Source organism: Lemur catta, chromosome 25 (genome assembly GCF_020740605.2).
Source record: "Lemur catta isolate mLemCat1 chromosome 25, mLemCat1.pri, whole genome shotgun sequence".
Taxonomy (NCBI): Eukaryota; Metazoa; Chordata; class Mammalia; order Primates; family Lemuridae; genus Lemur; species Lemur catta.
This window is the reverse complement of record NC_059152.1, coordinates 1,558,259-1,586,085: the sequence shown is the minus strand read 5'-3', so window position 1 is coordinate 1,586,085 and position 27,827 is coordinate 1,558,259. Positions and strand designations below refer to the sequence as shown.

Sequence of the window (27,827 nt, the reverse complement as noted above, 5' to 3'; positions counted from 1 at the left end):
AAAGGAAAAAAATAAAACTGTCCCTATTTGCCGATGACAATTGTCTACATAGAAAGTCCTAATAAGTGTATTATTTTAACTTCTATTTTACAGATTAATAAACAAGGCACAAGACACAAAATCAACACACAAAAAAACAACAAACGTGGAAACCAAAATTGAAAACACAATACCATTTACAATTGCTACAAAGCAAATAAAATACTTAGGTATAAATCTAATAAAACACATACAGAATCTGTGTGCTGCAAATTACAAAACGCTGATGAAAGAAATCACAAAAGACCTAAATAACTGGAGAGACATACTGTGTTTATGGATTAGAAAATTGAACATACTAGAAATTTCAATTCTTCCCAAATTGATTTACACAATTCCTACCCAAATCCCAGTAAGGTTTTTTTTTGTTTGTAGATATAAACAACCTTATTCTGAAAGTTATACAGAAAGGTAAAGGACCTAGAATAGCTAAAACGATTTTGAAAAAGAAGAATATAACAGGAGGACCAACCCTCCCAGTGTTAAAGCTTACTATATAGCTTCAGTAATCACGGCAGTGTAGTATTGGTGGAGGAATAAACACATAGATCAGTGCAACAGTATAGAGAAACCAGAACAGACCCACACAAATGTATCCATCTGATTTTGTTTTTTTTTTACAAAAAAGGGTAAAAAGGCAATTTAATGGAGGAAGGATAGCCTTTGCAACAAATAGTGGTGGAAAAATTTGATGTCCAAAGGCAAAAAAAAAAAAAAGCTTCAATCTAAGCCTCACATCTTTTACAAAAATTAACTCAAAGTAGACCACTGATTTAAATTGAAAATGTAAAACTATGAAACTTTGGGAGGCAAAATTAGGAGAAAATCCTCAGGACCTAGGACTAGGTGAAAAGGATTTAAATTTGACATAAAAAATGTGATCCATAAAAGGAAAACTTGCTAAATTGGATCCCTTAAAAATTAAAAATTTTTGTTATGTGAAAGACCCCGTTAAGAATGAAATGACGAATTACAGACGGGGGGAAAATGTTTGCCAGCCACATGTCCAACAAAGGACTTACTGTCCAGAACATATAAAGGACTGTCTCAAAAAATCAACAGTAGAAAAGTAAACGATACAATTAGAAAGTGGGCTAAAGACATTTCAGTGAAGAATATATATAGGTGACAAGCTAAGAAAAGAAGTTCAACATCAGTGAGCAGAGAAATTCGCATTGAAACCACAGTGAAGCCGGATGTGGTGGCTTATACCTGTAATCCCAGCACTTTGGGAAGCCAAGGGGGGAGGATCACCTGAGGCCAGGAGTTTGAGGTTTGCAGTGAGCTGTGATGATTATGACGATGCCACTGCACTCTAACCTGGGCAACAAAGCAAGACCTTGTCTGGAGAAATAAAAAATCAGAAATTAATTTCTTTTAATCTCTTTTTTATTTTTTATTTTTTTAACCATATCCTACCCATGTTCAAGAAATTAAAATTTTTTAGAAATCATTTGCAATAGCATCAAAAAATATTAAACACAAGGCATAAATCTGACAAAAGATATGAAAAACATGCACAGTAAAAACTACAAATCATTGCTGAAAGAAATTTAAGATCTAAATACAGGGAGAAATATACATTGTTTTGGGGTTAGAAAATTCAATATTACTAATATGCCAATTTTCCCCAAATTGTTCCACTGATCCAATGCAATCCCAGTGAAAATCCCAGTGGGCTTTTCTGTAGAAATTAATAAGCTGATTTTAATTTAATTGTTTTATTTATTTATTTATTTATTTTTGAGACAGAGTCTCACTCTGTTGCCCAGGATAGAGTGCCGTGGCATCAGCCTAGCTCACAGCAACCTCAAACTCCTGGGCTCAAGTGATCCTCCTGCCTCAGCCTCCCGAGTAGCTGGGACTACAGACGAACACTACCATGCCTGGCTAATTTTTTCTATTTTTAGTAGTTCCTAGCTAATGATTTCTATTTTTTAGTAGAGACAAGGCCTCGCTCTTGCTCAGGCTGGTCTCAAACTCCTGACCTCAAGTGATCCTCCCCTAGGCCTCCCAGATTACAGGAATGAGCCATCGAGGCTGGCCTGATTTTAAAATTTACTTGAAGCTGGGAACTGGGGCTAATGCCTGTAATCCGAGCAACCTGGGAGGCTGAGGCGAGAGGATTGTTTGAGGCCAGGAGTTCGAGACTGGACAACATAACGAGATCCTATTTCTAACAAAAATTAGCCTGGTGTGGTGGCATGTGCCTATAGACCCAGCTACACGGAAAGCTGAGGCAGGAGGATTGCTTGAGCCCCGGAGTTTGAGGCTGCAGTGAGCTATGATGGTGCCAGTGCACTCCAGCCTGGGTGACAAAGCAAAACCCCATCTCAAAAAAAATAAAATAAACTTTATATGAGAATGCAAAGAACTTAGAGTAGCCAAAACAACTTTGAAAAAGTAGAACAAAACTGGAAGATTCGCACTACCTGACTTCGAGATTTATTTAAAAGCTACAGGAACCCAAACAGTGTGGTTTGGTATAAATAAGGCAAATAGACGAATAAAACAGAATAGGAAATTCAGAAGTGGATCCATACATAAATGGACAGCAAATTTTTTACAAAGTGCCAAGGCAACCCAGCGGAGAAAGGACAATCTTTTCAACAAATAGTGCTGGAACAATTGGATAGCAATATGCAAAAAAATGAACTCTGATCCACACCTTGCATCATACATAAAAATTAGCTTAAAATGGAGCACTGGCCTAAATATACAACCTAAAACTATAAAACTTCTAGAAGAAAACATTGGTGAAAATTTTTCAGTCCTTGGGGCAAGGATTACTCAGATATGACACCAAAAGCATGACCCATAAAAAAATTACAAAGTGGACTTCACCAAAATTTAATAGTTTAAATTTTCAAAGGTTCTTACAAGTATCTTCAAACAATAATCCTAAGAGAACGAAAACAACCCATAAGCTGAGAGAAAATCTTTGTGAAGCACATATCTGATAAAAGACTTATATTTACATGAATAAAGAGCTCTTGAAAATTTATAAGAAGAAAACAACCCGATTTTAAAAATGGGCAAAGGATTTTAACAAAATTATTTTCACCAAACACATCAGACACTTCACCAAAAAAGATCTAGAGAGGGTAAATAATCACATGAAAAGATGCATCAGGAAAATGCAAATTAAAACTACAGTGAGATACCACTACTATCCCATACCTATCAGAATGGCTAAAATTAAAAAGACTGAGCATCCCAAGTGTTGACAAGGATGTGGAAGAACTACGACTCTCATACACTGTTGGTGGCAAAGTGAAATTGTACAGCCACTTTGTGAAAGTTTGCCAGCCACAAAGAACCATAGATTCCATTTATACGGTACGTCCAGAATAGGCACATATGTAGACAAGAAAGTACATTATTAGTGGCCCACAGCGAGGGGCTGGGAGGAGGGAATGGGAAATGATTGCCAATGCCTATGGGGTTTCTTTTGGGATGAAATGTTCTAAATTCAGATTGTGGTGTTGGTTACACAACTTTGTGAATATACTAAAAACCATTAAATTGCGTACCCTGTAAATGGGTGAATTTTATGGTATGTTAAATTAAAATCTTGATAAAGGCACCTTAAAGAAATTTTTAAATCACTGTAAGTGAAGGCCGGGCGTGGTGGCTCACGCCTGTAATCCTAGCACGCTGGGAGGCCGAGGCGGGAAGATCACTAGAGCTCAGGAGTTCGAGACCAGCCTGAGCAAGAGCGAGACCTCGTCTCTACTAAAAAAATAGAAAGAAATTAGCTGGACAACTAAACATACACAGAAAAAATTAGCCGGGCATGGTGGTGCATGCCTGTAGTCCCAGCTACTCGGGAGGCTGAGGCAGGAGGATCACTTGAGCCCAGGAGTTTGAGGTTGCTGTGAGCGAGGCTGACGCCACGGCACTCTAGCCCGGGCAACAAAGTGAGACTCTGTCTCAAAAATAAGTAAGTAAATAAATAAATCATATACAATGAATCAAGGGTAAGTGTGTAGTAAAAATATCTGGTTAGAAAAGAAAGTTAAGCATGCACCTACCATATTACCCAGCCATTCTACTCCCAGACACAGACTCAGGAGTAACACAAAGGCCTGTACACAAATGCTCAGAGCACCTTATTTTAACAGCCCAAAACTGGCAGTGATCCAGTGTCCGTGGACAGGTGAATGGATGAACCGTACGACGCGGCACACCCACACGACGGAATGTCATTCAGCACCAAAAAGGAATGAACTGACACACGCAACAAGAGAGATGAACCTTAAAAAAAAAATTATGCTGAAAGCAGACAGACAAAAAGAGAGTACGTGCTGTATGATGCCATTCATAGAAAACTTAACAAAATTCACACTAACCCACAGTGACAGCAAGCGGTTCGGTGGTTGCCGGGGGAGGGTGGTGGATTAAGAGGGGCCAGAGTAAAGTTTTGGGGGTGATGGGTATGATCCTTCCGTTGGCTGTGGCGGTAGTTTCACAGAAGTAAACATATGGCAAAACTTATCAAAGTATCCGCTTTAAATATGCACAGTGCATTGTATGTCAATTACACCTCGATAAGGCTATTTTAAAAAAATGACTCCAAGATCAAGAAAGATACAGGTCACGTGGCTCTCACACCCCTCCTCCCCCCAGTCCAGGGTGTGTTGCGGGGAACTGAAACCAGGGCCCGCCCGGCCCTGCTGTCTGAGCTCAGGAGCGCGTTTACAGAGGCACCAGGCTCCCCTCCGATCCCCCTCCTCACCCCACCTCCGTGTTTAAACAGAAGCTCAAAGACCCCGAATGTGCTTATGAAACTCCAGCTTCAGCCACCCCCACAGGAGGGACCTCAAATTCGAGAATTCTAAGAAGAAAGACAGCACAAACATCTCCTTTACTCTGGGCCCAGAGTTCCACCGCAAGGAATGCCCCACCAGAGATTCCAGCTGGATTATTTCTGTTCTTCATTAGGCAATATTTGTCCCTTTGCCGCAGCGTAGACGGGAACAGGAAAAGGCTTTGGTATCACTCGGAGTCACACTATCTGTTATAATTGGCCTCAGCTGCAGGGAACAGACAACCCCGGCAGTTTTCATGTTCTCTTCACTTTCCCGAAGGCCGGGAGTAAACAGTCAGGAACTGTTCTGGCAGCTCTGGGCAGTCACCGGAGGCTGCCTTCTTCTGTTTCCTCCAGCATGTGACATCCATCCTCAAGGTCACATGCTGTCTGCTGCAGGCCTTTGATCTGAGCGGTGGGAGGGCGGAAGGGGGGAGGCGGGTGGGGGTGCCCTGGTTGCTCTGGGAGATGAAAGCCAGGCTGCCAGAGAGGGAGAGGCGGACCCCTCGCCACCAGGAGGGCAGGTGTCTGGCTGTTTGGGGTCAGAGGAAGCAGCCTGGGGTGGCACTCAGGCTGTCCTGCACCCTGGAGGGCGCTCGCTCCCTAGCAGAGTGGATCGCTGGAGCTGAAACAGGGCCTCTGGGTGTAAGTAAGGGCCACGTAATTGGGTTCGGTGGCAAGATTTCCCTTGCCCTTAAAATTTGCTGCAAAAGGGCTCCCCTCCTGTGTTCTGGTCTCCCCTATGTTCTGGTCCCCCCTATGTCCTGGTCCCCTCTATGTTCTGGTCCCCGCTATGTTCCGCAAGACCAGTGCAGACAGGGCCTCTCCCCGCTGTGGCCCAGACAGGCACTGGGGACCCCACCGAAGCTCTGCCCCTGAGAACCTGCATCCTCCTCTGAGCACACCGGGCTCCCCAGTGTTTCGGGGCGACCGCGGTGACCTGCGCCGATGGGTGGAGCGGACCCGGAAGAGTGTTTGCTGTCCCTGCACACACAGCTGAGAAGTGCGAAGGTCTCAGCAAACCCACCCAAGTGAGCGGGGCCCGTTGTCATCAGGAGCAGCGGGACGTGAGGGGGCCCGTTCAGCAGGGGGGGAAATGCTGGACTCTCGCAGCAAGGGGCACAGACAAGCAGTCCCAGGGGGCTGGCTTTGGTCAGGCCTGGCCCTCTTGCCCCCAACCCCGGCCATGTCCGCACCCAGCACTGCTCGCTGGTGTCGGGACCTGGGGAGCCTCCGCCTGGCCAAGCCTTGTGCCAGCGGCTCCTGGTGGCCTCACACCTGGGAGGCACGAGGGACACGACCTCAGGAAGCGGGCAGCCCACCCCTGGAGCGTCAATACCGACCGGCCACGCAGGGAGCTGGGAACTGCTTTCAGCTTCAGCGCTGTGACCGCACGAGCCCCCAGGGCCATCTGGACCCAGCTCTGGGCTCCTCCGCCACCCTCGGCGGTGAGACCAGAGTGAGGCCAGCTGTGCCCCCCTCAAAACGCCCCCCAGCGCCAGAGGCCCCTGGACACAAAACCAGGAGAGGGGAGGGGCCCGCAGGGGAATGTCCTGGACTTCTGGGCCCCCTGCCCAGTGCGGTGCTTAACCTGGGTAGTTTATAATTATTAAAGTAATACCTTCTTTTCGTTTAAAATAGATTTCAGAGAGAACTCACGGGTATGAAGTAAAAGAAGTCCCCTCCCTCCCCACACCTAGCTGAGCTCCCTGGGGAATCAACATACATAGTCTCTGGTGTATCTTTCAGAAATTTTCTACCCACGTGTGTTCTGTTGAATGCACTTGCATGAATTTTATTCATAAATAATTCAATGAATAATGCTACTGATTTATAAAATATTTACCTTGAAATTAGAAGTGGAAAAACACAACTAAAAATGATAAAAGTTTGACCACAGAGGAGATCTACAGGAAAAAAAAAAATTTAACTTTTTTTTTCTTTTCCTTTTTTCTTTCTTTCTTTCTTTTTATGTTCTGCTTCACAGCTGCAGGAAAAATTTAACTTTTAAAAAGGACAAAAAAAAAAGAAAAAGAAAATGTTAGCAGTGGACGTTCAATTCTTCCAGAGTGCAGTTTTCGAAATAACCACCAGGTGTCAGAGTTATCAATAGTTGTCCCCAAATTACCACTGGAAAGTTACAAGAAGGGAAACAGTTCCCCGCTGGACGGAGACGGTGAGATTCCTCCCTCGACAGGATTGTTTGGCCCTTTGGCCCAATATTTCAGCCACTTAGGGTTAAGGGGGAGGGAGCAAGAGGAGCTGCAAGAAAAAAAAAAAATTAAATTCTCAGACCAGAGATTCCCATCCAGTTGGGTACACTTTGATCTTCAGAAAATCTCTTAAAGTGCTGTTAAATTTTACATCGGAAATGCAAAACACGCTGGGCAGAGGTGGCCCTGCTGCAGCTGCAAGGCTGCTTTTTGAAGCCAGAGCCATCGCTCCTCTGCTCTCGGGAGACCAGAAAAAAGGTGGGAGGACACAGAGGAGGAGGGTTCGGCCACAGCCATCCCTGTTTCTAAGGGAGAATCCAGTCGTGTCCGTAGGAGCTCTTCCTATCGAGCCTTTAACCGCACTGCCTCTTCCCCATCTCCTACCTGACTCTCAGACACGCTTCCTCTGCCGGGCCTGACCCGGCCGTGTCTTCTGCTGCTGACCTAGAAACACTCGACCTCCGAGCCGGGCGCAGGGGGAGGGGCAGGTCCCTTTATAACTTCCAGGCTGACGTCCAGGGGTGGTTGCACGGCTCGGCCTCCACGGGCAGGGGCCTCGGCGAGGAGGCCTCGCTGCTCCGGCTGGCTGGTGCCACATGCCCAGCTCTCGTGGCGTCCACTCACCGGGGAGGACTCGGGGAGGCCCGTGGCCAGCCCCCTCCTGTACCTGCTCGGGTGGCCAAGCTCTGTGCTGGCAGACGGGGGACGCTGCAGCAGTTACGACACAGCCGTGTGCAAAGAGGGCCCAGGACGGCCCGAGTGGCTCCAGAGGAAGCCAACCTCGTCCCTAGGAGGGCACAGCCGGAGAGTGGCAGGAAGGAAGGAGAATCCTTACACGTCCTAGCTGGCACCTGTCTGGCTGTTCCTGGGACCACGTCTCATCTCTGGGCCGTGGGGCTGGGGAAGGAGACCAGACGGGGTCAGACCCATTCCGTACGGGACTTTCTCTGGATGGAACTTCACTACACAGAAGGATGCCAAGCTCATGGGAGCGGGCAGGGGGAGTGCGGAGGGGGCAGAAGAGTTCCCCACTTCCGGACAATGGTACACCTGTTTCAGTCCCACTGGAGACTTGTGATTTCCGTGATTTCTGACACATTCAGGTGGCTGCTGTTGTGAGCCGAATGACCACATCTGCTCAACTGGCACGTCCTATATGGGCCACATGAAGCAACAGTAATTATTTTAGTTACTGTACACTTTAAATGCTATACACATAATTTAAAATGACACACATGTGGTGCTAAACACGTAATAAAAATGCCAGTTATCATTAAAACATTGGTGCCATTCATACTCAAATATGACAGTGCATTATGTTTGATGCTTTAAACAGGAGGGACAAGCCAAATGCTTCGTATAAAAATAAAAAGGGGTGAAACAATGTTTATACTGGGATCTACATTCATTTACTGTGACTGGTATAGTAACTGTCGCTTTAATGTGGGCAACACAGATACGGCGACTGAGATTTTCCTCCCATCATCCTATGACATATAGGAGGCCCAGAACAGAAAGAATCTTTGATCGTCTGTCCACATTATGTCCCCAATCATTTGGATGGAATGTTCTCCCTGGGGAGGGTCAGACTGAGCCCAGGGTAGGCACCATCCGGCACCACCCTAATCTGCTCTGGGTTGTCTACCTCGAGGAGGAGCCGGGGTTAATGACAGGCCTACCCTCTGGGCATTGAAGTCACTGTTTGGTGACTCGTTGACAATCCTGGACCTTCCAAAATCCCGGGTTAAGTCCAAGAGCATTCCAAACTTCTGAAACATCTTGCTCTCAGTCACAAGTTCTGCTTCATTAGGCCATGCGAATGATAAGTTTCACAAGGCCAAGACCGACCTCACCGGTCAGTGTGTATCTTGTGATCTCCAGGCTTCTGGGGCCTCCGGAAACGGAGGGTTAACCGGGTCGGGAGGGGAGGGGGAGGGAGGGTTCAGGCCCCCACCTCACTGAATCAAATACGGAGGGTCCTCGACCTACAATGGTTCGACTTAGTGTTTCGGCTTTACGATGGTGTGAAAACAACACACATTTGGTAGAAACCGCACGGGAGTGCCCATACAACCATGCAGTTTTTCGCTTTCAGCAGAATATTTAACAAACTGCATGAGCTATTCGACACTTGGATCAAATAGGCTTTGTATTCATGATTTTGCCCAACATTAGGCCAACGCGAAGTGTTCTGAGCACATTTAAGGCAGGCTAGGCTCAGCTAGGATGTTCAGTAAGTTAGGTATATTAAATGCATTTGCAGCTTAATGATACGTTCAGCTTGTGATGGGTTTATTGGCATGTAACCCCACTGTCCCTGCTTGCCACCAACCCCTCCAGGTTAATCACACTCGGGGTAGGTGAGTCAGAGGGGAGGTGGGCGTCGTGTTAGGTTTTGTCATGTGTCTGGTATCCTAATGACAATGATTCCTCCCTCTACTTAATCCTCCTGCCACAAGAGATTCCACCTCCAAACCCTGCCCTCAGCCAGGCTCAGGCCTGATGGAGAATCTCCAGTTTCTTCTCCAGTACCAGAGGCTGATCCCCTTCCAGAAAGCAGGTAAGGAAATCAGGGATGTGAGCACACAGCAACAGAAGAGTTCCTGCATCAGACACGGGCTTGGGTGCAGAGGGAGGCCAAGCTGAAAGCTCAGACAGGTTACTGGCCATAATTACCCCTGCCATGAGGACGGCCTTCCTCACCTGTAGCCAGGCAGCTTCCGAGGCCGTGACGAATAGCCGAATAGCCGTGCCTGTCGAAACTGCGGAGGAAACATTCCTCACCAGATCTCTCGGGCCAAGCTTCGGGGACGGCACCGGCAAAGTAAACAGACGACACCAATGGAAACAAGAGAGAACCGGTTCCTCTGCCCTGTAGATAGCTCACAACGTATCAATTATGTTCCACACAATACAGCTGAATTATTTTTAACCTTGCAGAGCCTCCTGGCTTTGCAAAAGAAATATCAGCAGAGTCAAAGGATAGCTAGAAGCAGAGATCCGGGGGGAAAAAAACCTCAGAAATAGAAATCAGCCTGTAAATAGTACTAGTCACAATATTGGGTGGACAAAGCATGGCACCTTTTGTTCAAGGAACCATGAGGGTGGAACATTTGGGGTGTTGCTTATATGGTAATTTATTTCTCAGAAGCATACAGTGCATTTCTTTCAAGCAATTTCACTGTTATTTCAGCAAACGGCAGAGGAGCCTTCAGTTCCGACTTCCCCAGCCGCTGTGCTGCCGAGATCGGACCACACTAGCACCGTTCGAGATGCTCCTGCCTACAGTTAACACGAAGAGATTCTCAATGCACAGGGTTTTGGACGCCGTGACCCAGTGTCCAAACAAACTGACCTCAGGTTTTAATAGCTCTGTTGAACGGATGGGGGGAACCGAGGGTCCCAGTTCTCTTTATTTCACTTCTCTTCTCCTCTCCGTGCTGTGAAAATCTTCTTTCAAAACTTGTCAGAGTAGCTGGGCACGGTGGCACACACCTGCAGCCCCAGCCACTAAGGAGGCTGAGGCAGGAGGGTCGCTTGAGCTCAGGAGGTTGAGGCTGTAGTACACTTTGATTGCACCTGTGAATAGCTACAGCCTGGGCAATACAGCAAGACCCTGTCTCTAAAAAATTTCTTTTTAATTTTTTAAAATTTGTCAAAGGTATACCACAACTTCACAGACATATCCAAATTTCTTCTGACTATGGTGTTAGAGTTTAGCACAAAAGTTGCAACCGTCAATGCCTGTTGGTACCAAATAGATTTGTTTCACAATATCATCTTGAGCTGTTTTGACCCTGAAACACTTTACTATTTTTTTTTTTCCTTTCTTTCAGAGACCCAGTGTCGCTCTGTTGTCCAGGCTGGAGTGCAGTGGCACTATCATAGCTCATTGTAACCTCAAACTCCTGGCCTCAAGTGATCCTTCTGCCTCAGCCTCCCAAAGCGCTGGGATTACAAGTGTGAGCCACTGTGCCCGGCTGAAACATTTTACTTTTTTAAAATATCTATTTCTTTCTGAAATATAGCCCCCTTTTAATGGAGACATGATCATTATGCTACAGAAGTTGGTCTCACGTTGTCTAGACGTGGCCTTGCTGTGGCCACGATACTCAGTTAACACAACCACAGGAACGTGAGCACTTTTATCAGACCAGATCTCCTTTACGACACCCCCCCACCGACGGGGGAGAATAAAAACTGTGGGTCTCCAGTCGGTCGTGAGGGTGGCAGAGAGTCCCCCTCTATGAAACAGAACTCTCTTGGGTCTTTTGACCCAACCCCAGGCCCCCAAGGGAACAATTCTGAGTCAGTACGAAGCTTCCCAACAGGCCACCCTGAGCCTCAACTCTTGCTCTGCGAGTGAGAGCTCAGCCTACCTGCCATGAGCTCTGGCACCTCCACGCCCCCCGCGGCCTCCTGCTGCAGCCAAATGCACCAGGGACAGCTCTGGTTGCACAACCCTCAGCTGCAGCCCACGTGTGTAGACAAGCACGTGGCTTTGCCTTGCACAAAAGCACACGCACACACACACACAAACACGGGGTTTTAGATTCGGCCCTTTGTTTTTCAGGAAGCACAGGAAGGAAATAAAACATATCAAGCTGGAAAATAATGAGGAAGGGGTAAATTCAGGGCCTTTTCCCACTGTGTGGTTGAAATAAGCACATTTCGGAGCCAATGAAAGTGTTCGCATTCTTGTGGTTCTATTAATTGTGTGCCTCGGGCAACCTGAAGGCCCAGAGACAATTGGAAACCCGGGTGAATTCTTACTGGGCGGCTCCTTCCCTACCTCGGCGCAGGTAGCTGGGCTCCCGGCAACGCGGGGAGTGGGTGACCATCCTCTGTGCCCGTGAGTCCTTTCTCGCATCAGACACGAACAACGGGACCTTTTTACTTTGCCAGCAGCAGCTGCCAATAATATCCAGCACGTTTTGAAGAACGATTTACCTCTGGCTCCCAAACCAGCTGCGAGCCGTCTCTGCAGTTCTGTCGCCCTGAGAGGCGCCATCCTCCCTGCCTCCTTCCACTGCCCTGGCTTTGGCTAACCAGGGTGTTTATTCTGCAGGTCGGCTCCTTCTCACCCTAAGGCCTTCCTATCATCTGCTCCCTCTGCCTGGAATGCTCTGTATCCTGGTCTTTGTGAAAGCAGTTCATTCGGGTCTCAGCCTCAACGGGACCGCTCAGAGAGGCCCGCCCTGACCATCCACTCGCAAGGCTAGAGTCATGTGACCTATGCGGTGTGTCACGTGACTCCATTTTAATTCTCTGCCTAGCACTTCACAGGGCCTGATACATTTCCCATTTCTTTGTTTTTGTCCGTCTTCCCTAGAAGACATAAGACTAGAATATAAGTTTATGTAAGTTTATAGGAATATAAATTTCATAGAGGCCGGGCGCGGTGGCTCACGCCTGTAATCCCAGCACTCTGGGAGGCCGAGGCAGGAGGATCGCTCGAGGTCAGGAGTTCGAGACCAGCCTGAGCAAGAGCGAGACCCAGTCTCTACTAAAAATAGAAAGAAATTAGCCGGACAACTAAAAATATATAGAAAAAAATTAGCCGGGCATGGTGGCGCATCCCTGTAGTCCCAGCTACTCGGGAGGCTGATGCAGGAGGATCGCTTGAGCCCAGGAGTTTGAGGTTGCTGTGAGCTAGGCTGACGCCATGGCACTCTAGCCCGGGCAACAGAGCCAGACTCTGTCTCGAAAATAAATAAATAAATAAAAATTTAAAAAATAATAAAATAAATTCCATGGAAATAAGGATTTTGTGTCTTATTCACTGTACATTTCTGGCACTTAGAACAATGTCTTCCATATAGCAAGTGCTCAAAAAATAATCAGTTGAAAGAATGAGTGGACAGTTGGATGGATGGAAGAATTCACTCAGCAAGTATCTGCACAGGGCCTGTGGTGTACTAGGAACATGAGGAGGAGTAAGATCTTCCTTCAAGGACCCTCCTGTCTACCGGGGAGGACGGGCATTTGTGCGATCGATGTGGTAAGAGAAATGCTTGTAGAAGCATACTCAGCCTCCTACTCAAGAGGAGTATGAGGGTAATCTCCAAGGGAAGGTAAGCGTTGGTCAAAAGAACAAGGGTGAGAAGCGGGTGGCAGGCGAGGCATTTGAGAAACATCACGACAAAAGCAGCAAGTCTAAAAGGAGATCGTGGGTTCCAGGAGCCCCAAGAAAGCATGCAGAAAGCATGGTCTCCAGAGCCGGCCAGCCTGGGTTTGAATCCCAGCTTTGCCACGGACGAGCTGTGTGACCTCGGGCAGGTTATTTAGCCTTTCTGTGCCTCAGTTCCTGCCTTTGGGAAAAGAAAAGAATAACAATATTATCTAACCTACCCCATGGGGGTGGTTGTGATGATTAAATGAGTTGATATTTTTATACTCTATTTTTTTAATTTAAATTTTTTGGAAAGGGCACAGGGTCTCACTCTATTGCCCGGGCTGGAGTGCAGTGGCTCACTGCAACCTCAAACTCCTGGGCTCAGGCAATCCTCCTGCCTCAGCCTCCCGAGTAGCTGGGACTATAGGTATAGGCCACCATGCCCGGCTCATTTTTCTTATTTTTTGTAGGGAAGTGGTCTGGCCATTTTGCCTAGGCTGGTCTCAAACTTCCGGCCTCAAGCAATCATCCCACCTCCACCTCCCGAAGTGCTAGGATTACAGGCATGAGCCACCGTGCCCAGTACTTTTAAAGTACTCAGAATAGTGCCTAGCACACAGCAGGTACCCGACAAACGTGAGCTGCTATTCCTGCTGTCACTGCTCCTGCTGGCCCCGGGGACGCCTCTGCTAGGTCCTGCCATAAGGTACCCAAGCCACAGGTCTATTGTAAGGTAGGGGACAATGCCCTCCTTCTGTAACATGATATCAAAGGGGTAACAAAGCAGTACAGCTCATGCTCAGTGTTTTCTGAAATTACCACTGCGATGGTTAATTTTAGGTGCCGACTTGGCTGGAGAACTGGTGAAGCATCACGTCTGGGTGTGTCTGTCCGGGCGTTTCCAGCGTGTGAGTCAGTGCACAGAGCGGGGAAGACCCACCCTCAGTGTGGGCTGGCACCAGGCTGAGCAGAACAAAACAACAGAGAGAAGGATTTCCTTGGTCTCTCCTGGAGCTGGGAGACACTCTCCCCCGCCTGCCTGTAGACGTCAGAGCTCCAGGCAGGGCTCTCTGGCTTTGGGACTCCAGGGGTTACACCAGCAGCCCCCGGGTTCTCAGGCCCCAGCCTCGGATGGAGGAGTACACTGTCCGCTTCCCTGGTTCTGAGGCTTTCGGACTTAGACTGAGTCCCTGAGTCCCGCTACCAGGTCTGCAGCCTACAGATGCCCTGTTGTGGGATTTCTCAGCCTCCATAATCATGTGAGCCAATTCCCCTAATAAATCCCCTCTCATATCACACATCTATACGTCTATATCTATCCTATTGGTCCTTTTTTTTCTTTTTTTTTGAGACAGAGTCTCGCTGTGTTGCCTGGGCTAGAGTGCCGTGGTGTTAGCCTAGCTCACAGCAGCCTCAAACTCCTGGGCTCAAGTGATCCTCCTGCCCCGGCCTCCCAGAGTGCTAGGATTACAGGCGTGAGCCAGCATGCCTAGCCTTGTTCTATTGGTCTGTCTAGAGGACCCTGACTAACACAGTTCTATACATTTTTACTCGCAGCCCTGCCTTGTTATACCATCCTCCAAACGATGGAGGCGAGACGTGAATCTATAGGCACCCAGGCTAGAAGACAAATGGGTGACCGACTCCACGTGGTCTCCCTCCCCCAGGGCTTTGTCACAGGGTCAGTTGGGTCCCACCTGGCTCTACCTCCCCTAGGATGAGTTCTGCTTGGGAAACTCCTTCCCTCCTCCCCTAAATAGACTTCTGGAGTCCCCTTCTACCCGGTTCTTCTGAAGGGAGAACTTAAGTCTGATTCATTTTTTAAAAAGAATGAAACACCAGGCCGGGCGCGGTGGCTCACACCTGTGATCCCAGCACTCTGGTAGGCCAAGGCAGGAGGATCGCTCGAGGTCAGGAGTGGGAGACCAGTCTGAGCAAGAGCAAGACGCCGTCTCTACTAAAAATAGAAAAATTAGCTGGGCGTGGTGGCGCACACCTGTAGTCCCAGCTACTCGGGAGGCTGAGGCAGGAGGATAGCTTGAGCCCAGGAGTTTGAGGTTGCTGTGAGCTATGATGACATTACTGCACTCTAGTCTGGGAGGCAAAACAAGACTCTGTGCCCCACCCCGAAAATGGGGGACATCCAATGGCAAAATATGTATATATAGACACACCTACATATAAGCCACTATGCCTGGCCAATAAAACTTTTTAAAAAGCTACAGCAAGTCCAAGGTTTTATACTTTTTGGCTATTTATGATCCTCTCTTCTACCCTACCTAAATTAGTTGAATAAGATTATACAGTAACCATGCAAATCCCATAAACCTTGAACCCCTAGGCTATAGGGACCTCAAGAAATCATCTTGAGCCTAGGCACAGTGGCTCATGCCTACAATCCCAGCACTTTGGGAGGCCAAGGGGGTAGGATCACTTGAGGCCAGGACTTTGAGGCCAGCCTGGGCAACACTGCAAGACCCCATCTCTACATAAAACAAAAAATAATTAGCCAGGCATGGTGGCACACGCCTCTAGTCCCAGCTACTGGGGAGGCTGAGGCAGGAGGATAGCTTGTGCCCAGGAGTTTGAGGTTACAGTGCATTAAGACTGAGCCACCACACTCCAGCCTGGGCGACAGAGCAAGACCCTTTTGTTCAACACACAAACAAAAAAATTAAATCATCTTTGCCATTCCCCCATTATCAAGCAAAGTCTCTGAAACAGAGGAGAACCCAATCCACACTGCATACTGACCGGCACGGGTAACAGCGTGCCCACTCTCAGAGAAGCTGCGAAACATGAAACATTATTAAGAACCTAGATATAGCGAAGCAACCATTTATCCGTATTCTTTGGGGCGCATGCTGATGTAAGGTCTCCAAGAAGCCTGATTGCCCTTCCTAAAACGGTAGACTCTTAAAAGAAGCTCCTGTAGCCGCCCTGAGCTGACCTTTCCCGTCTCGTCCCTAGATATTAAGCGTATGCTACAGTATCTAGTCTCATCTGTGTGTTAGTTATCTGCGGCTTCCTCTGCCAGCCGACCTGGCTTGCGCTGCTCGATGGAGTAAAGGAATCAGGTGTGAATTCCTGTACACAGCAAGTCTGGCTCTTTCTTATCCCAGGATCCTAGACTACTACAGGCCTACACAGTTTAGAAACTCATTAGGTAGATATAGGAGGCTGTAAAAATAACCCTGGCCAGGGCCTCCTGACTTCGTGTGTCTCTCAGAAAGCCCTCCGGGTCTGCGAGCTTTCCTAGCTCACAGGGAAGGAACGTTCACTCATTCCTTCTTGCCCGCCTTTGCCATTTCAAGGTGAAGTGTCCGAAACTGATGAACAGATCCCCAGGTCACGCCTGGCTTCGTGTGCTATCCCTGCCAGGCAGGACCTTTGTTTCAACAAGGACTTCTTGAAGAGATGAACTCTATATCCTTGACAAGGAGCTTTCAGTCCCCCGCCCTGTGGTAGCTTTTGGAGGAAAGAAAACCTTTTAGTGTTCCTCGTGGGCTCACTTACCTACTGCTAATTAGGCTAATGAATTGATACAGGCTTCAAAGGTGAGGGGCCAACGTTTCATATACATAAAAAGGGAAAAGTTCAAAAATTAATTTACAGGACTTGTTCTCTTCTTTTAACCCCTGAGGAATTTAAACGATGGTTACTTTTCAGACTCTAACATGAGCCATCGCTGAAAATTCGGAAGCCTGTGCACCCAGCTCTGGCACACGCCAGCTATATGGTTCTCCGTGCCTCAGTTTATCACCTGTAAAACGGTACCCATAAAAGTACAGGCCTCATGTGGCTGATGGGAAAATGGAGATAGCACGGCGGTCTATGTAAAGCACTTAGAACAGCATCTGGTCCACAGCGCTAAGTGTTAGCTCTCACAATTATTTCATTATTGTGATGCCTGCTGCGGATGTAGGCCACCCCAGGAAAGAAAGGATACGAATGGAACAAGTGGGCACTAGGAAATAAAATGAAAAGAACAATGTTGTTGGAATTCCTAAGGACGCATCTATTTCTACTCCATAGTACTTGTCAATCATTTGGGGACAGGCTGGGGTGCAGTGGGTCACATACCCTTTGGGAGGCTGAGGCAGGAGGATGGCTTGAGGCCAGCAAGTTCAAGACCAGCTTGGGTAAGACAGTGAGACCCAATACCTACAAAGATTTAAAAATTAGCTGGGTGTGGTGGTACAGGCCTGCAGACCTAGCTACACGGGAGACTGAGGCAGGAGGATCATTTCACTTGAGCCCAGGAGTGTTTTGAGGCTGCGGTGAGCTATGATCGCACCACTGCACTCCAGCCTGGATGACAGAGCAAGACCCTGTCTCCAAAAAAAATAATAGTAATTTGGGGATAGAGAAAAGAACTTTCTGAGATAAGAGGTCATAGGTACACCAGGAAAGTGGAGATCCTTACTTTTCATAAATGTACAGAGAAAGGCTACTCTTACGTGTGAAGATACAAACCGCATTAGCAGGAAGGGAACCAACAAATCTCTAAACTCTGTTAGTTCTGAGTTAGCCAAGCCCCCTCCTCCGGCCACAGGAAGCTCACAGCTCCTGTTCTGCTCTGCTGTGAGTCACTGGCGCCCACGGCCTCACATTCAACAAACCTTCTTTAAAATTTAGGCGATAATGATGTTTCATGTTCGCTTTTACATTTATTATTATTTAGTAAAGAGCACAGTCTTAAAATCAAAATAATTAGCTGAGGAAGTTTAAAGATCCCTTTCAACAATTTTTGAAACTTTATAAACAACTAACCTATTGTAGTCTTTAAAATTTTTCAGTTTTAAATGTCTAATCATGGGTTTATGACCTCCATAGGGGCTGCATATCCTTACTCAGAAAACTTATTTTCTCATGATAATTACAATGTGTCTGTTAACAGTCACAATTGTATTTTACCATTATTATTGATGATTTTCATGATGCCAAAGGATGAGCGGCACATCTGAAACTGAAAAGAAGGAAGACTGACCAAAGGGCCTGTTGTCTACAGTCCATGCAGGGACTCCCAGGGGTATCAATTATTAATCTACTTTTCAAACTTAATAAATAGGAATGTCTTTTTGCCCTTTATTCCCCAGATGAATTTAACCAAATGAGAGATGGGGTGTGTGTACGCAGAGACAGCAGTCTGAGAATACAGGAGGCACGGGGAACAGAAAGGAGGAGATTTTAGAAAAACCAATATATTTAATGTCCAAGACACCTGTATACCATTGCTTTGTCAGGCTTGTTGTCATCATGATTAAGTTCTCATGAATATTTTGACGGTTTTTGAGTGTTCATTTAAAAACATGAGTGCTTTAAAAGTATAACATTAATACAAAAAAAGGTGGCAACATTGTCTAATCTTAATGACTCAATAATCCCTGTTGACACTTAAAAAAAAACACGTACACTATAGTTAGAAAATTGAAACACTGAAAAACAGTATAAAATGAAAAATAAATAAGAACTTCCCTCCTCACTGTCCCAGTCTATCCAACCAAACACAAACCACTGTTTATGGTTTTCTGTTCCACCAGAGAAAATAATGTATAAATAGATATATCTCCACTTATTTACCAAAATGAACCATATTATGCACTGTTTCGTAACACGCATTTTTCACTTAATAGCTTATCTTGGCACTACGTCCACATCGGCACATGGTGATTACCACTTTCTTTTTGCTCTTCAAATAAAGCTTCAGTGACTGTCTTTGCACCCACAGCTTAGCGTCACATGTGTTGTTTTTAATGTGACCCTACCACAAAGTCAGTGCAGCAAACCCAAGCTACTCAAGCGGTCTATCCCAGCTGTACGGTGGGAAAAGAACAATCTGCTTTCTGTGGTTCATTTCAGTTCCTCCAGAAAATTTCCCGAGACATTGTTATTTGTGCCAAATGGGCCTCAGGGGCAGCTCGAGATGGCTGCTGAGAAAAGGATCCTTCCAGCTGAGAGGAAGGTGGCTACGTCTACCTGTTCACTTCCGGCTGCAAAGGTTCCCACGGCAAAGCAGCAGTCCTGTCTTGGCATTTAATCTCCCCGGTGTGCCACCCCTACCCCTGCTTACAGAAGTGCACTCAATGCCCACGGCATGCACGGAATGTTTGCAGAAACGGAAAATAAGCAAGCACTGCACAGACACGCACGGAACTGCAGGCGAAACCGCTGGATGACTGTGCCCGTCACCCCACTCGCGGAAGACCACGGCATGCAGAGCTGCCCGCTAGAGCACTGGAGGATGCAGCCGAGTGGCGGAGTCCAGCTCAGAAATTTCAGTAATGGGCCGGCGCGGTGGCTCACGCCTGTCATCCTAGCCCTCTGGGAGGCCGAGGCAGGAGGATCGCTCGAGGTTGAGAGTTCAAGACCAGCCTGAGCGAGACCCCCCGTCTCTACTAAAAATAGAAATGAAAAATTATCTGGACAACTAAAAATATATATAGAAAAAATTAGCCGGACCTGGTGGTGCATGCCTGTAGTCCCAGCTACTCGGGAGGCTGAGGCAGGAGGATCGCTTAAGCCCAGGAGTTTGAGGTTGCTGTGAGCTAGGCTGACGCCACGGCACTCACTCTAACCCGGGCAACAAAGCGAGACTCTGTCTCAAAAAAAAAAAAAAAAAAAGAAAAAAAAATTTCAATAATAAAACAAATTTATATCTTTACATTTAACTGCCTGAAATCCTTTCTAAATGGTGGAGGATTTAAATTTTATTTTGAAGGCCGGGCGCAGTGGCTCACACCTGTCATCCTAGCACTCTGGGAGGCCGAGGCGGGCGATCGTTTTGAGCTCAGGAGTTTGAGACCAGCCTGAGCAAGAGCGAGACCCCGTCTCTACTAAAAAAATAGAAAGAAATTATCTGGACAACTAAAAGTATATAGAAAAAAAAAAATTAGCCGGGCATGGTGGTGCATGCCTGTAGTCCCAGCTACTCGGGAGGCTGACGCAGGAGGATCGCTTGAGCCCAGGAGTTTGAGGTTGCTGGGAGCTAGGCTGACACCACGGCATTCTAGCCAGGGTGACAGAGCGAGACTCTGTCTCAAAAAATAATAAACAAAGATTATTTTGAAATATTTCAACATATTACTTTTCCAAATATTTGTTATATTTGTGATTTCATTAGACCCACACATCAAGCCTCTCAGGCACGTGGGCTAGCGTCATTGTCCCCACTTCAAGATGACATAACTGAGGGTCGGCAAAGTAAGATGACTTGCCCAGGATCAATCAGCTGACCGAACACTCGGACCCAGGAACTGTGCTGTCCTGAATCCTCCTAAGCCTACCCAAGTTCAACATGTCCAGCTTGCCAGTTTTAGAATCCTAAACAAAAACAAGCTAGGAATGAAGCTGAAGATGCAAATATAAATATTAATATATCTCTCCCCAGGGACACCTGAGATCCTGAAAACTATCTCTTCCTAACAAAAATTTAATAAATGGAATATTGTTGTTGCTAAGTACCAGGTTGATGTGCCAAACTTACATCTTGACAGCAGAATTACCGTCTCGACTGGTTTCACAAAGACTTGTGAAAATTTGGTTTTATGTTTTATTATAAACACCCACACGGTGTCAGCTTTTTAAAATATAGTGGCACTTAATTTTTACAGCTAAGATTTTGCCTTGGACAGTACTAGTTGTCATTTATATAGCCAAGGCTCATACCTGTAATCCTAGCACTCTGGCAGGCCAAGGCAAGAAGATCGCATAAGCCCAGGAGTTCGACACCAGCCTGAGCAAGAGTGAGACTTCATCTCTATTTAAGAATAACAACAACAAAAAACAAGCAGCCTTCAAGATTGAGGGGCTTAATAAATTATACTCACAGTGAGGGACAGGAGGATGGAATTCAGGAAAGGCTCCCCTGTGGAGGTTCAAAATGAGCTGAGTCTTGAAAGGTTGGAATCAGACAGGGGGAGAAAAGATAGAAGAGTATGGTCAAAGCATCCTAAGAAGAAATGAGCCCAGTACATTTGGGGGACAGTATAGCGATGGGCTTGAGAGGAACAGTAATAGATAAAGCCAAAAAGAAAGACTGAGACCAATCTATGGAGAGCAAGACAGAACTTTTTTTATTCATTCATTTAAACAGTGTCTTATTCTGTCACGAGGGCCAAAGCGCAGTGGTGTCAGCATAGTTCACTGCAGCCTCAAACTCAAGGGCTCAAGCGATCCTCCTGCTTCAGCCTCCTGAGTAGCTGGGAACTACAAGAGTGCGCCACCAGGTCCAGCTAATTTTTCTATTTTTCATAGAGATGGGGTCTGGCTCTCTTGCTCAGACTGGTCTCAAACTTGCTGGCCTCAAGCAATCCTCCCGCCTCAGTTTCCCAAAAAGCTGGGATTATAGGCACGAAGCACTGTGCCTAGCCAGAATCTAGATTTTCTCCTGCAGATAATACAATGTTATTGAAGGTGTCTGAGTGTGTAGAGTGGCATTTCAGAATTATTCATCTGCAAGTGGACTTGATACCTGGCTCTGAAAAGACCCAGAGTTCAGATAACAGGTTCTGAAGCTGTGTTTTAGTACAGGAGAAAAATTGGTTCATAAATTCAGAATTCTAATAAGAGTAGTGTTAGCTACCTACAAAGTAGAAAAGCAAGGGATATATGTTTTGAGTTTAGGCAGCAATGGAATCCAATTTCTTTTTCCTTTTCCTTTTATCAATGCAGTGCGAGCCTTGTCTGTAGCTACCACTAAGTGATTGATTGTTTCCTTTACAAAAGCTATAGACTTTACTCAGAAGCAAGTCCTCAATGCTGCTATGGGCCTAATAAATTATTCTGCAGAAATTACATTGTGCCTGAACAATAACACCACCTTGAATAATAAGGTTGTCTAAAGTTAATACACAAACAGGGATCTCTGAAAGTGTTAACTATCTAGTAATTCAGGCTCTGCTGGATACAGGAACAGTGCCCTGTGAACCTCAGCTACAACTCAGGGCTGTTCACTCAGGTGAACATAAACATCCCATGTGAGTCACCTTGCAATTACAGCTGCCACCTGGAAACACATTTAAGGAAGGAGAACTACAAAGCTAAATCTCTGTAAGATCCTGCACTGGTCTTCCTTCTTTCAGCCTAAGGATCAATAAAGCTCAAGATTCTTTCCTAATTTCTCATCCGCATCATTTTTTTTTATATTTCCAAATTTAGAAATGACTGTCTCCAAAGGCCTCAAAATTACTTTGAGTTATTCATGTTGTACATTTCAGAGACTCAAGATGTATTAGTTAGGTCTATGTTATTTTTTTTTTCCCCACAGAGAAACTACTTCAGGGAAAGATCTTTTAGATTTCTGAGAAAACGTTCGTACTTACCAGGTGTGTATGCTATCAACCACATGCATGTAAATAATTGCTTGCGGGCAATGTAGCACATTTGCCAGCGATCAAGATTCAGCCTAGTTTTTGTCACTGCCTTTCTACATCCACCTACATTGGTAAGTCATGATGACACGGAAGCCTCACACGTCAAGCAAAAACTTCAAGCCCGGATCCGAACTGGAGCCCGAATTCTCCGTAGGATGCGTGTTTTGGAGGCAACTGTTTGGTCTATGTCTCTGCTCCTCAACTGGGCACTGACCCAAGAGGCAGTTGGAGGGAGGAGGCGCCGGGCAAGGGCTAAAAAAGACGAAGCCCCAGCGGCCAAGTCCCTCCCCTTCTCCGCACACTCACAGCCTTTTCGTGGCTTCCCGTCCCCATCGGATTCGCTCCTGGACCAGCTCGGCTTCGCAGGGGGGGCGCGGAGTCCCACCTGCGCGTGATCCCAAACCTCCTGGGCCGGCCCCGGGTTCGACCACCGTGTGTGGCACCCGGCCGTGGAAATCCGAGTTTTTCCACCCCAAACCGAGGCGGCTGTGAATGCCAGCTCCAGCCGGGGTCGCCACGGAGCGGGCCGACGGGGGCCAGCGCCTCCCCGGGCCTGCGAGCGCTCGGCCCCGCGCGCCCCCGGCCTCGGCCCGGGCCCCGCACGGCTCCACCGCGGGGCCGCACGCGCGCACGCCCGGCCGCGGAGGGAGGGCGGCTCCGGGCTCGCGGCTCGCGGAGGCCCCGCCGGCGCCGGGGGGACAGGCCGGGCCGGGCCGGGGCGGAACCGGGGCCGGGGTCGCGTCGGGCCCCGCCGGGCCCCTGCCCCGCACCCCGGGCCTGCCCCCGGCGCACGTGCCGGGTGACAGGCCCCCTATAGGTGCCATACCTGCCACCGGAAGTGAGTGAGGAGGGCAGTATAGGCATTTCCTGTGACGCGGGCGCCTGGACTCCATTAGGCAGCAGCTGGGGGAAGAATCAACACACCAGGGAGCGGAGCGCGGCGGAGCCGAGGACAGAGGCGGCAGCTGCCTCCGCCGCCGCCCGCCGCCGCCGCCGGGGCCCGGCCCCGCGCCCCCGCAGCCGCCCCGCGGCGCCCCCCGGCGCGACCCCCGGCCGCGCAGCCCGAGCTGCCTGCGGGGGGGAAGGGCCCGGATCCCGCCCCCTCCCCCCTCGCCCCCCGCCCCGACCCCCCCCGCCTCCCCGCCGCCCCCCGCCCCGACCCTCCCCCGGCCCCGCCGCCCCTCCCCCGCCGCGCCCCGCCGGCTCCCACCACGGCCTCTCTCGGCGAGGAAACTCTGGCCTCCGCTTCCTCCTCCTCCGACTCGGACACCGGCGGAGCCTCCCCGCCCCCGCGGAAGAAACCCCGAGCCTCGGCGGCGGAGGGAGCAGGAGAGCCCGGGGCTTCGGCAGGCAGAGCAGGCCTCTCCCCTCCGTCCTCGTCGTCCTCGTCGTCCTCCTCCTCCTCCTCCTCCGTGGTGGTAGTGGTGGGACTCCCCCCGGCTGCCGCCCCTCCCGCCGCCGGCGCCGTCCCCCTCCGAAGTAGCGGCCACAGCCTGGTCGGCGGCGGCGTCATGCAGGCCAACGGGGCAGGAGGAGGAGGAGGAGGCGGCGGCGGCGGGGGCGGCGGGGGCCAGGGACAGACCCAGGAACTCGCCTGCCTGGCGGCGCAGAACGGGGAGTCGTCGCCCTCGTCGTCGTCGTCGGCGGGGGACCTGGCCCACGCCAACGGGCTGCTGCCGGCCGCCCCCTCCGCCGCCAGCAACAATAGCAACAGCCTGAACGTCAATAACGGGGTTCCCGGCGGGGCCGCCGCAGCCTCGGCCTCCGTCGCAGCTGCCTCCGCCACCAGCGCCGCCGCCGCCCCCGTGGCCACCCCGGAGCTGGGCAGCAGCCTCAAGAAGAAGAAGCGGCTCTCCCAGTCGGACGAGGATGTCATTAGGCTAATAGGACAGCACTTGAATGGCTTAGGGCTCAAGTAAGTACCCCTTCCCGGCGGCCGGGGACGGACGGACCGGGGCACGGAGCCGGCGGGGGGCGAGGACAGGCTCGCTGCGGGGCACGCAGGGCCCGGCCCCTCGGAGGCCGACGGGGAGGGGCAGCGGACCCGAAGGGGAATAGGGGAGAGTCGGTCACGCTGGCGAATTGTGAGACAGGACAGGCGGTGGAGGGGCTGGGGAGGGCCAGGAGAAGCCCAGAGAGCGGCTCCTCCCCACGCACCTTCGGAGCCTGATTGTCTGTCAATAAAGACAGATGCGGGAGTGTGTCTCCGTGTGCTGGGGGAGGGGCGGATTAGAGCTGCTGGAAATAATGAACCTTGGAGGATTTGCTTTTCGAGTATATCTTAGAGGCATCTTTGTGGGACACCTCCCCACCCCCAGCCATGACAGACAACAGCCAAGGCAAACTACCAATCAGGAAAGGCAAATCCCCTACAAGTGTTTATGGGAACTGAGGGGCTGGGATCATTCGGAAAGAGGTGGCTGAATAAATCTAATGGGGATAATGAAGGTACAGTGTTGATGTCATTTGAAGGCCCTTGTGCGTGTGGCAGGAGGCCTAGCGTTAACTAGTTTGAAATCCCAGTTTAATGCCAAGAAGGTGATCGCCTCCGAAAAAGGGACATCTGATCTGGCCAATCACTTGTTTTCAAATACAATTTAGGTGGCCTTGTGTCCCTAACATAGGGTGAAGGCAGACAGCGACCTTGGCCAAAAACCACAAAGAAAAACCAAGGGGGTGAAGGTAGGATTGGTGGGAGTGCCCTGGAGCCGGAGGAAGGAGGTGCAGAAAGCAGAACCAGAATGAGATGAAGGGGGAAAAAAACACGCAACAGTCAATGTCCTAGCTTCAAAGTGCGGACTAAAATAAGCCTTTAGGCTAGCCAATGTGTAGTTTGGGATTTATGGATTTGTTGAGAAGGTTGGCACTTTTAAAAAGTGGCATAAGTATTTTGATTTTCAGGTAGATCATCGCACTGTTTAGCTGCAAATTAAGTAGAGCTGAATGAAAAGGCATTGAAACGTAAACACAAATATTTAAGACTGATAAATGAAGGTCCTTAGATATCAAAATACATGAGGGAAGAAAATACATTGATGAATCTTTTTAGCTCTCAAAGAGAAATGTGCCATAGGAAGATTTCACTTTATTCCCTAAGGAAAAGGATTAGTATGAAAACAGATTTTGTAAATGCTAACAGAACATATTACTGAGACAAGAAGCAAGCTGACAGCAGCAGGAGGAAATAACTCGTGACTGTTTGGAACCTACACCATAGTAAATTTGCTATTTTTAGTATAGAGAGAAAGGGAATGATTTTTTATGCTGGATTTGTTTTAATTTTAAAGATTGACCTACTAGAATTTTTCTGTGCTGATAGGATATCTGGATGTAAGCTCTAACCTAACACGGATCATTTCTTTCACCTTGTATGGAACTAATATTAATGATTTTTATCTTTTAAAATGTAACAGTAGTAGTACGTAGATCTTGGCTTTTCATTTATTTTACTAGTTGGTTACAACACATTTTTAGAAATTTTGTACTTCATCAAACTTCTGAGGCATTAAATGGCAAAAGTAGGAAGAACTGATTTTGATTCTGGTTTCAAGAAAGGTTTTTAACTCGACTAGGAATAAATGTAGGTGGTAGTTTTAAATCAAGTTAGTTTAACCAAGCACATTAAAGCTTTTTTTTTTCTTCATCATGAGGTTAGCTTAAAAACTTTGCAACCGTGTTCATGGACATTAGTTTATTTGGAAGAGTAAAACCCTAAAGTTGGTCAGGTCTTTTTTACACTGTATCTCTCCTGCAGCCAGACTGTTGATCTCCTCATGCAAGAGTCAGGATGTCGTTTAGAACATCCTTCTGCTACCAAATTCCGAAATCATGTCATGGAAGGAGACTGGGATAAGGTAAAGTAGGGCATATAGAGCTGTGTGACTGCTGCTAAAATTACATATTTAATGTGCGTTTTGTGACATCTCTGTTTTTCTTTTATACCAATTTTTGCAGGCAGAAAATGACCTGAATGAACTAAAGCCTTTAGTGCATTCTCCTCATGCTATTGTGGTAAGAGGCGCACTTGAAATCTCTCAAACGTTGTTGGGAATAATTGTGGTAAATACACTTTTGTTCTTAGTTTCACATTTATGCTTATTTTAGTAGGTTATTGATAACTCTAGGCTTCTGCCTCTTATACCAGATAAGGCCTAAATGTAGTTAAATTTCATATAATTAAGTTTGTAAACTAAGATGAGTGTTTATGATGTTTTAAAGTATGAGTTTTGTGTTTTTAAAATCATATTTAGTAAAAGTGTTGTTTGAACCTATTTTACGAAGTAAGCTCTACAAAAATTATATGGAAATATCTTCATGCTCTTGATAGGAGTTTTATATTTACAGAGTTTAGGATAAATTATACTTTTATGTTACTTATAATACCGAATGTGCCATTTGAAAAGAAATGTGTTTGGGTGTGTGTATATCCATACTGCCTTAAGAAGCTGATACGTTACTTATGTTTTTTTTTAATCTTTGGGAATTGTGATTAAGTCAAACCAGCTCCCTTGGTGTGCTCACCATTTTCCACTCTCGCATTCCAGTTGTGTGCATTGACAGTGTCAGAGTTTGTGTAGTTGTGTGTCACTCTGCTGGAGGGTTTGCGTGCACATTTGACCACCAGGCCCTGCTTACTGGCCTTATTTCCCTGACAAGATCAATTTAGTAGTTTAACCTGTTGGCCTCTTCCATAAATCTTAATGAATCTTTTATACTGATGAGCTTAAATTCTTCAAATGTTGGTGAGGAAAAGGAGGGAATAAGTTTTTTTCTAAGTGCTGGTGATTGGAAACCGTGAAGAATCAGCTGCTAGCTGCTGGCTTTTTAACTTCTAGCTGATTCATTTGTTGTCAAAAGCAGTTTCCTGCCTGGTGGGGGAGGGAAAGAAGGTGAATAGGAAGTGAAGTAGGGAAACCAGCTATTTGTTAAATATTAGTAAATGACTTACATTTTGGGCTTTTTAAATTGAGTCAAACATTAATCTTTCCTGTCTATAAACTTAGCTTTGTGTTTTTTTCTTTTTCTTTCTTTTGAAATCTTATTACAAAAGAGTTTTAAAACTCTTAATACAATTTTGTGCAATAGTATTGACCTTAGAGAATGAGCTTCAGGTGAATTAAAGGTGCAGTCAAGTGTGGACAAATACACACTCCTTTACATCGGTCTAGTATATTATTTTTAGTCTTTCAGTAAATATTTAAAATATTAAAAATTTAAAACTACTATTGGGTCAGATGATTGATAATAAATTAACTTATGTAATAATCAATTCCATA

General features: G+C 47.4%; 1 protein-coding gene and 1 long non-coding RNA gene across 4 annotated transcripts in view; one reads left to right on the top strand and one right to left on the bottom strand.

The window, feature by feature from the left end:
* Positions 1-11,477: 11,477 nt before the first annotated feature.
* Positions 11,478-23,134, bottom strand: LOC123627514. 2 transcript variants are annotated; one of them, XR_006731318.1, is made up of 3 exons: positions 22,619-23,134; positions 13,997-14,140; positions 11,478-11,666 (listed from the first exon to the last, which is right to left on the bottom strand). It is a non-coding gene; the product is annotated as an uncharacterized LOC123627514 (long non-coding RNA). The 2 variants fall into 2 exon arrangements; XR_006731317.1 differs by lacking the exon at positions 11,478-11,666 and adding an exon at positions 12,750-13,373.
* Positions 23,135-23,362: 228 nt separating this feature from the next.
* Positions 23,363-27,827, top strand: part of WDR26 (WD repeat domain 26) — a 42,332-nt gene continuing 37,867 nt past the window's right edge. Inside the window, exons 1-3 of one of the 2 annotated variants that reach the window (XM_045537109.1) lie at positions 23,363-24,466; positions 26,306-26,405; positions 26,506-26,610. In XM_045537109.1, coding sequence (XP_045393065.1) covers positions 24,063-24,466; positions 26,306-26,405; positions 26,506-26,610 — 609 coding nt within the window. In that variant the 5' untranslated portion in view covers positions 23,363-24,062. The remainder of the gene's footprint in view (positions 24,467-26,305; positions 26,406-26,505; positions 26,611-27,827) is intronic. The other variant, XM_045537110.1, reaches the window with a different exon arrangement.